Source organism: Euphorbia lathyris, chromosome 4, assembly GCF_963576675.1.
Source record: "Euphorbia lathyris chromosome 4, ddEupLath1.1, whole genome shotgun sequence".
NCBI classification, from domain to species: domain Eukaryota; kingdom Viridiplantae; phylum Streptophyta; class Magnoliopsida; order Malpighiales; family Euphorbiaceae; genus Euphorbia; species Euphorbia lathyris.
The window spans coordinates 35,237,496-35,249,401 of NC_088913.1; the positions used below are offsets into that span (position 1 = coordinate 35,237,496).

The 11,906-nt window shown below is 35.9% G+C and overlaps 1 protein-coding gene across 1 annotated transcript; it reads right to left on the reverse strand.

Moving 5' to 3' along the window:
• Positions 1–828: 828 nt before the first annotated feature.
• Positions 829–11,277, reverse strand: LOC136226498 (protein root UVB sensitive 6). Its single transcript, XM_066015014.1, has 13 exons — positions 10,245–11,277; positions 9,432–9,530; positions 9,158–9,271; positions 4,537–4,608; positions 4,350–4,460; positions 4,138–4,257; positions 2,940–3,041; positions 2,764–2,836; positions 2,528–2,611; positions 2,363–2,427; positions 2,152–2,253; positions 1,887–2,069; positions 829–1,373 (listed from the first exon to the last, which is right to left on the reverse strand). The coding sequence occupies exons 1-13, from the start codon at positions 10,635–10,637 to the stop codon at positions 1,311–1,313; spliced, it is 1,581 nt and encodes a 526-aa protein (XP_065871086.1). The 5' UTR covers positions 10,638–11,277; the 3' UTR covers positions 829–1,310.
• Positions 11,278–11,906: the final 629 nt, after the last annotated feature.

An 11,906-nucleotide genomic window follows, 5' to 3' on the forward strand; every position in this document is an offset into this window, starting at 1 on the left:
TGTGTTTTTAAGGCCCATTTTCTTCTACTTGTTGTGACTCATTTATGTTTTTAATTGAGGTAAGGTAACAAAATAACTTCAAGCTTTTTGGGTTAGATTATTTGGGGTGCACAATTAATATGAACGTTTGTAAAATAGAACAATTAAAACTTTTTATTAACAGAAATTAACACATCAGATTTGTAATGCTGAAAAGATGAAATGATATTGAAATTGAAATATATTAGAAAGTTATCGACACAATCATTTAATATATCAATTTTTATTAGTGAAAACTTAATTATGTCATTTGATAAATATTAGGACTAAAATTGTGTTGTTTTGTATGTGAGACTAAATTAGCTCTTCTCTAAAAACGTTACGACTATTTTGGTACCTGTCCATTTTTTAATCCAAATAATATAGTAAAAGTGTTTGGTTAGAATTGAAAATTATTATTTCGGAACAAAAATCAACTTACATCTTCTAGCTACTAACCAAAAAAAAAAACACAAGTAAATAGCTAATATTAGACAACAATGTGCAAATCCTTAGTATTCTTTCACCTCCACAATGTGCAAATGTTGCATAAAACCCAAGGTCAAAATCAATAATTGGATGCAAATGATCAAAGGTGAGTAATGAGAGGGGGAAAAAAGTTGATGTGGCAAAAAGCAACTTGCATATAATCGAAGTGGAATTAAGTTGGGCAGTTTCTACTAGCCTGTTGGGCACAGAGAGCTACAGAATGTACATAGAAAAGGAAGAATGCGAGTTGTCTACTACAAATATTTATAGCTAATAGTTTGATCCTACTTAGATTTCTAGGCTTAGTTAAGCACTCCAAAATAATGGACAACTGAAAACTTCATTGATATTGAAATGCAATTTAATGTACCCTACACAAGAACATTTACCCAAACAAATAAAAAAAAGACAGTAGAAGGCTTAAGAAAATATCAAGGTAGAGAGAGAGACAGAGAAAGAACAAACAAACCCCATATAATGGGTGAAAACTATCTACGAATATATACCATTGAAGTGATGCAAACTTAGGCTTATACCATACAAGTAGCTTCCTCCTCCAACATTCAAAACTGCACTTCGCAACCTCCAAGTGCAAATGAAGGAGCAGCGAAGGAGAATTGACAATCTTAATGAGCCCATGGTTTGTAAGGCCGTTTTAATATACCGTTAGCCTCTTTTAATGTATAAGTTTCCAAGGACCCTCGGTTGACATATTGTCAAGAGTATTGGATGCAGTTCCAGCAACCCAATGGTGTCAACTCTCAGATATGGGGCAAGAGAAATTTCAAGGATGCAATTCCAATCTAACTTGCTGATACAAGCCTGGGTCGACCAGGATTAAGAAGTGAATCTGACATCCACCAACCCTACAACATGAGAAGTCCGATGAATGTTAACAAGAGAAGCGAAACTCTATCTAGCATGTAGTATATATACTATCAAAGTTGGTATGAATTCAGTCAGCTATATAAACCACCATTAGCGTTACAGGATTCACAATCAGTTTCCATGAGCACATGCACCTTGAGAATGTCTACCAAGGAATAAGAGATGCACATTTGGAGTCAAAAACTAATTTATTTCCAGTTACTGCACATGTGCAATGTAGGTGTCAAACTAATTAGATATCCTGGTAATTTTGAATTCGAATTGGACATGTACATGGGCACAGCAATTTTATGTTTGGCGTGAAATTATAAAAGCACAGTATGACAGCTCTGTTTTTGTGTTTCCTTTTCTTCGAGAACAATACACTTCTAAATGTTCTGCCTTCGCAAGGCAATAACCAATCTAGTTAACATGTTAAAGGAAAAGGTTACTATCCACATAAGACAATGGTATGTGTACATTTGATAGGCAGAATATTAACTTCCACTTACTTGTTCTGCAGCTTTATTTTTGAAAGAACCATACAAAGCTGAGACCATTTTGCACGACTCTGCAATATGAGCCTCAAGATGATTAGCGGAGAGAATATAATCTGAATTGCCATATTCTTGTTGTGTCCTTGATGAAGAGTGGCTATTAGTTGATGAATGTATGAAATGCAAAAGCACATGAGCCTGCAACAAAAGATAAACCATCTAAGTGCCTGTAAATACACAGAAAACTTGGTAGATTAAGTATAATCTAACTATAACTCACATGGAATGCTGCTTTTAGAATGTCATCTGATTTAGCCTGATCCTTGAGCAGAGCATAGACCTTATGTTTTGATGGATTGTATGTCACTACATATTTCTCTTTCTGTCATCAATGAAGAGAATATGTTTGAATATATAAATGTAGTATAATCCATTATCAGAGGAACAACTATATCTCGCTTGAAATCTGTCTTTGTTTTGAAGTGATATACCTCAAACAGAGGTTGTATAGCAAGATATGCACTTGGGTCTTGAAATGCCTCTTTAAATCTTGGTCCTGCAAAGGAGTGAGAACAAACTCTGGAGTGAACTCATGAAATAGCAATATATAAAAAGCGTTCTGCAGTAGTATATAACCAATGGTCTTCTACACATACCTATAACAATAGGCCTCTCCTTCAACCATGGAAAGCTGAATACATTTTCCTTCCTGTTTCCCTCCTGCAATGAGGGCACTCGTCCTGCAGACAATATAAAGCACGAAATGTATCAGAACAACATGCTGTTTGTGTATCATCAACATAGTTTAAACATCAAGAATAAACCATCAGAGAGGGTTAGACAGAGAGCATCATAGTGATATAGTGTGAGTTTCTGGAGCACTTCTACCAACCTGTCTTAAGGAACGAATCCACTGCCACACTGAATCTGGCTCGGTTCAAAGTGTGCAATACTACAGATTTAACCTAACAAGATATCATGCAAGTTGGAAAAATTAACTAACGTTATACACACAAAAGACGAATTGAAACATCCAAAAGCTAAATAAGTATTTCACCATGGTCTAACCTCTTGGTAAGAGCTGAAGACGTATCCACATGAAAGGAGGGCAAATGTTGTAACCAAACTAGGATTTCTTTTCAAAATCATTATACTAAGCCCAGTTCCCATCTTCACAACATCAGGCAATTTTAATTAATATCAACTGAAATTACTATTGCACCAATATGTATAACAAAAACAAAATTCCACACTGAACAGACAAGAAGCACATTTCAAATTCAACATTGGCATGGAAATTCAAAGCTCAACAGTTTTATGAGCAGACAATTGCACAATATTATTGTTGATGTGATAGCATCAATATGCAGTGTTACCTATAGAATCCATAAGCTTGTATACATTCTTAGTTCACTTTGTATTATTGCAATGCAACAACATGAAACCCATCAACACAATAGCAGAAAATCGGATAAACTCATAATTAATCGCCTTCAATAAGGTGGAAGGCTAAATGTTCAAGTCCACACAGTCAACCATGCTAACAAAACCACTAACTTGTGGACTGAATACAGAAAAGCAAGCAAAGCAAATATCTGTGGATAATTTTTAGGGAAAAGTTTTGTGTGACAAAATGGTAACTGTGATTTTCAATGTTAACAAAAAAAGGATATTTTACTATTTTTAGTAATATTGTAAAAGTTTGACAATATTTTTCTTCAATCACTTTTCTCTGCTTGTACCATTTCAAGTCGTCTATTTTCACTAAAAATTTGTCGATTGAGAATATAGACAATGAGTTTTATCTTCACTATTATTTTGAAATTTCTCTTCCCCTGCACTATTTCTTCTTTTATTTATAAATAAATTACATGAGAGAATATTAATTGGAAAGAATCTCTTCCACCACATCATTAAATCAATAGTAATGCTAAATATTCTTTCTGACTTTAACAGTGGCACTAAAAACCTTTTTTTTTTTTTTGCTAACATAGAAAACAACATGTATCATTTTGTTACAAAAAATTGCAGTCCTCAAAGTGTCAAAGTAGGAAACCACAAGGTTTCTTTTTTAACTTTTCCCTAATTTTTAAGCAAACTCCAGAAGACAGTTAAAATTGAAATTGAGAAAAAGGTTATAGTGCAACCATCTATTCCAGTACCTGCATCTGTGCCAAAAACTATTTTATTCCATAACATAACCTTCTTCTGATCACATAGGTAACATGAATTTCATAAATTATTAAATTTAGGGTGAAAAGTATACCAAATCTGCAAGATTGCCAACACATTCTCCCTTGGCAGTGACATCACCAATGTTTTCTCCTTTGGCAAAGGCTTTGTATATTGGTGTTCGAGTTGATGTTGATGTTACAGCAGCAACATTCTAAAATTAAGCAATCAATTATGAGAATGCAAAGCTAGCTTAAGTTATGCAAAAATTTACAAAATCTGCATTTATAAAATGAAAAAGTAAACCTTTGCCACATTAGCTGCACAAGCCAAGGGAAGAAAGAGGTGTGGTACAGCTGCAGTGACCAACTCAACCCCAGCACCCAATTCCATCAGAAGATCACCAGCAAACCGCAGCTACAATGTATCACAAGTCAGAAAATATCCAGCTAGGACTGACTGGACAATTTGACAGAGCTGATATTATTTGTACCTGCTTAAGATCATAATCAAATTTCTTTCCTTGCCTTGCAAAAAGCATTTTCCCAACACGACCAGCACCATCCTGCAAATAGACTACATTTTAGTAGTGGTACTAAATTACTAATCACTAAAGTCCAAATAATGCGATCAATTATCAATATATGAACAAAACAAAGGAATTTGAGCAATGAGGCAAAATATTTTGCAATACAACTCGGATATCTGTACTCCAACATATAATAATTCGATAGTGAACTTCAAATACATTAAATCACACCTGAACACGTGTCAGTATCATCTTTAAATTCAAAATGGCATAAAATTAAAGCAGTAAACTGCACAACAATAAAGAAGCATATTGCATACAAAATTGAACCACCCGGACTTAATTTTGTGAAATCAAGCTCAAATCATGTACCTTCTAGCAATATAAACGGCCTAAGTTCCCAAGTCCTATCCTTTCTAGTTTTACATAAAAACCACACATGGAATCCTACAAAGATAACACTTGCAAGTAGTGAAAACCAATGCGAATATAGTTCTCTATGATATACTAAATTGGGGGAAAAGAAGTGTTTAATTAATTACACATAATGACATATATGATATGCCAAAATTATCAAAAAATACATGAATGAAAGATAGTACAGAGTAAGCATGGAAAATAGCTTACATTACATCCATATTAGACAAGCATGAATAAATTTAAAAAAACAATGAAATATTTATAATATACCAAAATAGAATGTGGATGGACATCATAAGCACATTCTTTTTAAAGCAATGTCAATTTCAATAACTTAGCTTCTCCTCAACTAATTAATAAAAGCAATAAAACTTATTAAATCAATTTATAAGATAGTAACTAATAGAAGAATTATGTAGGGAAGACAAGGAACAACCAAGGCCTTTATTAGTGAAAAAAGAAAAAAAAAATTAACTACATTGTCATTTTCTCACCTCGATAAAACAAGGAAAATGGATTGCTTCCGATATTTAGGATCTATTATCCAAACGGATGGAGAAGTAGATGGAGATGTTGCTCATAGGATTAAAGCTGGTTGGTCGAAGTGGAAGAGTGCTACGGGTTTCCATTGTGATCCCGGCATGCCTAATAGATTGAAGGGAAAATTCTACCGGACGGCAATTAGACCAGCATTGTTATATGGTACGGAGTGTTGGGCAGTGAAACACTGCCACATCCATAAGATGTCGGTGGCGGAGATGCGTATGTTGAGATGGATGTGTGGTCACACGAGAAAGGACCGGGTGCGTAATGAAATAATTAGGACAAAAGTAGGGGTCACATCTATTGAGAATAAAATGAGAGAAAACCGACTAAGGTGGTTTGGCCATGTGAGACGTAGAGCGCTTGATGCGCCGGTTAGGAGAACCGAAGAGTGGCAAAGGGATGTAGTGGTGAGGGGTAGGGGAAGACCTAAGCAAACTTGGAGGAGGGTGATCGAGAGTGATATGAGTTTATTGGGAATTGAGGAAAATATGGTAGTGGATAGGACGGAGTGGAGGGAGCGAATCTGTGTCGCTGACACGACTTGATTTTCACGGTTTTATATGATGGTTCATGTTAGCCGACCCCGAATCATTTCGGGACTAAGGCTTTGTTGTTGTTGTTGTTGTTGTTGATAAAACAAGGAAAATGAGAGAGATATAGAGAGATGCACACTCGTGAACATGTGCTCATGGCTCATGTTACAAGGGTTGCATGTGATTGAATATTATAGGACACCAAGGAAAGGCCAGGTTACACGGAAAAAAAAAAAAATTGTCCTATCTTATATCATACTCACCCTTTATATACATGCAGTCCAAATTTAACTATGTAATGCACTTCTTTTTCTCCATTTTAAATTCCCTTTTTCAGTTCAAATCTCACTAAGTTTTTTCTTTCTTTTTTTCACTCATTTTTATTGATAATGAAAACTTAGTAGAAGATGTTTTCTTTTCACACTACAATATTTAATTCATGACTTTACTATTTTACTGGTGCTAAATTAGGTGTAGAAGTCATTCAATATGTGGGATCAAGAAGAAGCATTCGATTCGAGTAGTGGTGTTAATGAGCAAGCATGGTTCGCAAACTATTCAAGCTTAGCTCGGTCAAAGTTCAGACAAATTCGATTCGAGTGGGCTCGAGCTCGGGATCAGCCGAGCCTGAGCTTCCTTAAGTTCGGCTCGAAAGCTCGTAAACACGCTCGATTATTTTTTAATTACTATATAAGTTTCATTAATCTTTAATTTAGTAAAATAATTAATGACAATGGGAAAAAAATGAGTAATTAGCTAGGAAGCACAGACACGGGTACTCGATGCGGGTCGGCAATTTTAAAAAATATAAGACACCGGTACAGCGGGAACACACCCAATTTATATTTATATATAGAAAGAGATCATAAATAACATTAATAAGTCATAATAAACCATAAATAACATCATAATAGTAAGTCATCAAAAAGAAATATTTAATTCAAACTATTTAAACTACCAAAAAAGGGGCAGCTGCTATATTCTTTTATTTAGATTTTGATTTCTTTTTTATTAGGTTTATTTATTTATTTATTTTAAATATATCAACCCCTCTTTTTTGTAAAATTATTAAAAAAAAAAACCCTATATTCTACTTAATTAGCGTAGAAGCCGTGTCCCTGAAGTGTCCCCATATTATTAATAATAATAAAAAAAAAAGAGGGGACGCTTATTTTGGAGTGTCGGGTGCTTGTCTGCGGAGTGTCCTATGCTCGTAAGGTAATATCTTAGAAGTCTCGGTGCTTCCTAGGTAATTAGTCTTGGACTCTCAATTATTCACAACTCACAAGTCCCATAAAGAAAACACTTAACAGTTGCTTTAGTCATTTGGCTAGTTCGAAAATTAGGAATTCAAGTTCAAAATACAACCCTAAACACTAATCATCTCTCTCTACTCCACCATCCACGCTAGTAGCACTAACAACTACTGTCCATACGCAACCATGCCAACAACAAGGTCATCTGTGATTTGTGAGTTTGCCTTCCCTGACCAGAAGTAGCAGCTACCGTTCTTGGAACTCGCACATGACAGGTGATTGTTTTTTTTTCTTTTAAAATCTTTTCAAATCATGCAAGTATGTTATATGGATTTTATTTTATTTTTCTTCTATGCTACTTGTTCTATAAGTGTATGATGAATCTGGTTCAAGCTTGTTAAAGCTCGGTTAAAACTCGATCAAAGCTCGGCTCGGTCAAACTCGGCTCGAGAGGGCTCGGCTAGAAACATTAACGTGCTAATACTGAGAGTAGGGGTGCAAACGAGCCAGGGTGGTTCGCAAACTGTCCGAGCTCGGCTCGATCAAAGCTCGGTCTAAGCTCGACTCGTAAGAGCTCGGTTCGAGTTCGAGATCGGCTCGAGACATTTATGAGCCAAGCCGAGCTTCTTTAGGTTCGGCTCGAAAGCTCATGAACAGGCTCGATTGATTTTTTAATTACTATGTATATATATTAATATTTAATTTATAATGTAACAAATAATGATAAAAATAATAATTATCTTAAATCGACCCTAAAAAGATATAAAGACATTCAATTTGTATTAGGCTAAAAAAAGGACATTTAAATTTTGTTATATTTAAATGTTATATTTGTTCTCTTTCAAAAAAAAAAAAAGATGTTATACTTGTTTTTTTGAAGTTTAAATTTTGGTATTCCTTCGTTAGAAGGCTGATTTTAGATAATAAAATGCTAGTCGGGTATAATTAAGTATATTCAGAATTGTTTTAAAAAAAAAAAAGAATCAAAATGAGCCGCTCGGCGAGCTTCGAGCTCAAACCGAGCTCTAAAATTTCAGGCTCGGCGAGCTTCGAGCTCGAGCCGAGCCTGTCCCTGTTCGGTCTCGGTTCGGCTCGAGTGCACCCCTAACCGAGCGTACCTAGATTCAGTATAGTCTGCTGTTATTTGCCATAAATAGAAATCACAAAAAAAAAAAAAAACCTCCCTGTAGTTGCGACTCGCACCTACAACCAACTTGTATGCTGAGTACTATCAATTACAAAAACTGCCTTTTCTTAGCAACAGAGGGTTGAACATTTAAAAGTACTATGTAAATCAACAGTCTACATGCAAGCCTTTCAAAGCTTAACATTCAAATTGACATCTGTATGGAAAAAATAAGCACAGGCAAGGTTTATAGCAATGTATATGATGTTGCAACAACATAGCTACAACTACAAGGACGCCTCTGCAAACATATACCGTTTATGCAAATTGAATGACTTTCACCAAGCTGAATGCATGTAGTGAAAATTTATATAAGCATTCAAAGCTCTAGCAAACATTGTAGTGAAAATTTATAGTGTTGCAACATAGCTACAGTTACAGCAAGGTTTATAGCAATATATGATGTTGCACCATAGCTACAACTACGACAAGGACGCCTCTGTAAGCATACCTTCCCCAAACTAAATACACTGTATGTAAATTAAATAGAAGTTCACCAAACTGAATGCATGTAGTGAAAATTTATATAAGCATTCAAAAGCTCTAGGCAACAGTATATGACATAAAAGAAATAGGAATCAAGTGAATTGCAAAAGATAACCAACAAACTTATGGAAAGAGGTGAAAACATGATTTATTCTTACCTTAAGGATCCAATTAATAGCAATAGCGCCAGGAATAGCTTGGCTTTGAGAGACTCCAACTGAATTCAAAAGGGTTTTTGTTGTGAAAACACCCATTGCTCCACCAAAGAAGTGCTACAACAAAATGTTAATAGCACATGTCATTCAAGCATCACAAAGTAATGAAGATCCGTCAAAAGGAACTAAATCAGCAAATATTTTAAACATGAGACTGGTAAATCACCTTTAAAGCCCCCTAAACAAGTAAAACCATTCACTGGAACAAAAGGAATACCTTTAAAGCTCTCCAACTCATGTATGGCACATAGGATGGAGTAACACTATCAGGAAAACCTTCTGGCACTACATATGTTCTTACAAATGACATCAACTCCTGCAACCCAAATTCAATGGACAAATCAAACTCAATTACCCTCCATGTTAAGCGATTATCAAAAGCACAGCAGTCAATCAAAAGCTTACTCCAAAACAAAAAGTGCAAACATCTTAAGAGAATGGCAAACATCTTATTGCACATGATATTCTCTCTCACAATATACAGTTAAAATAATAAAAGACAGGACAGCAGTATTTGTCCTCTATTTCCTGCTAGGTCTCTGTGTATCAATGTCATTCAAAGGTCGATTACCAATATAACTTGCACAATACAGATACTGAACAATAGCATAATTCGAATCACCAGCGTCAATTTCCCAAACATATATCTAAACGTGTTTGACGACTCGAATTACAGCAATTTAGGTGAGTAGATGAATTCGATCCATAAACTTAAATAACAGTCCATACTCCATAATAAACACACAAGCACGCTGCCTCTCTGTCTCTCTCACTCTCCTAAATAATGAAGATGTAGAGGAAGAAAACAAACAAATCTAGGCATGGAAAGAGAACTATACAAGAAAGTTCTGAAGCAATCAAGACCATACATACAACTGAGAATTGAAAATGTGCATAACAAGTTGAAGCAAATTTTAAAAACGAGGCAAAGGAATTGATAATTTTTTTTTTTTTTTTTTGAAAAAGAAACAAGAAAATAAATAAAAAAACAAAAACGTGAACTGCAAAAAAACAGCACAGCAGCACTGACCTCAACAGGTGCTTTCGGTGCCTGCAAGCCGACGGCGCGAATCGAATTCTTCTTAAAATGTCCAAAACCGTCATTCTCGGCTAGGTACTTCCATCTGCGGCCATCGATTTCCTCACAACAGATCAACCTCAAACTGGCATCTATGAACTCGTCTTCCACAAGGCCAAATCTCCTAGTATTATCCATAAAAGAAGCGGACTGAGCTGGAGCCAACGAGGGAGAAGCAGAAGAAGACTGAGACATTGCAGGAGGCGACAAAGCCGGAGAGGAAGCCAAATTGGCGCTAATACGGAGCGTTTCGCGGACAAGGAGACGCGCCTCCTGAGATGAAGTGGTACTGGTAAGAGTTTGAGCAGTGCGATTTGCGGATTGCTTGATTTTGATTGGAGCCATGGCGAAAGAAGAAAGAAAATAAAAAATCTTAGTTGATCTAATTAAGATGAGAGAAATGAGAATGGAGATGGCGACGGTTATATGGAGGGAAAGGAGAGCATTGGGGTTAACGAAGGAAGCATTGTTTTAAGCTGCCGTGAGGAAATAAAGAGGCAGGTGGCCTACAAACGGAGCTACTGAGGTGGAGAGAGAACGGGAAGATTCAATGACAGTAATCGAGCTGGAAAAAGGAGTATTCATTATTTCTTCTTTAATATCGACGTGGCAAAATATCTTATTAATGAATTAAGAACTAAAATGGAAATGTCTCGCTTTCGATGAGTTTCCCGTAACTTTTCTCCGAGAATTTCTATATGTATCTGCGATTGAGGAAATGTGTACGGTGATCACATTAGATGAAGAAAGAGAGGGGGGACGGATTGTTAACAATGATAATGTAGACTCAAACTTAACGGTGGAGCTGGAATTTGCTTAGCCATTTCTTTTCGGATTGTAACAACAAAATCGGACACAATGGTTGATCTTTAGAAACCCTCCAAGGGCTTTTGTAACACTAAACTCAATCCTAATATATATCGATTCGAGTTTTTTCATTTATTGGAGAGAGAACGATTCGTGAAAGGAAGCCCGTAGAAGTTTGAGCAAAACTTGCTTATCACATAATGCATTGAGGAAGGCCAACACCCTACTGATGTTCCACTAAATAATGCAGAGTTTTGGGTCTAGGTGTATAATCTACATCTTGGGTTTGTGTCCGAAAAAGTGGCTGTGCATATAGGAAATTTCATGGGAAGGTCCATCGCTTCAGATGCAAAAAACTTTATTGATGTCAGGAAATAGTATATACGCACTCAAGTCTCAATTAATGTCCTCTTACCCCTCAAGAGGGAGATGACGATTAGTAAGATAGGGGGAACTATTTCCTAGATCCAGTTTAAGTATGCAAGGTTGTCAACCTTCTGTTTTTATTGTGAAAGATTGGACACACCGAAAAATTCTTTGAAGATCTGTTGGAGGTAGTTGATCCAAATAAAGCAGCTAGCCTTACGGTACTTGGCTCAGGGCACCCACTCGATGGAATTCTAATTTTTTTATGTTAAAATGGCTTATGCCATCATTGCCGATGATGGTGTCTCCTAGTTCGATTCGGATGAACGTGGACAACAGTGGCAAACAAACTAATATGGAATTACATGCTCAGTTTCATGAGAGAATCGTTAGTTTCTAGGGAGATGTTATCAGAAACAATAAAGGTAAGGATCGAATTAT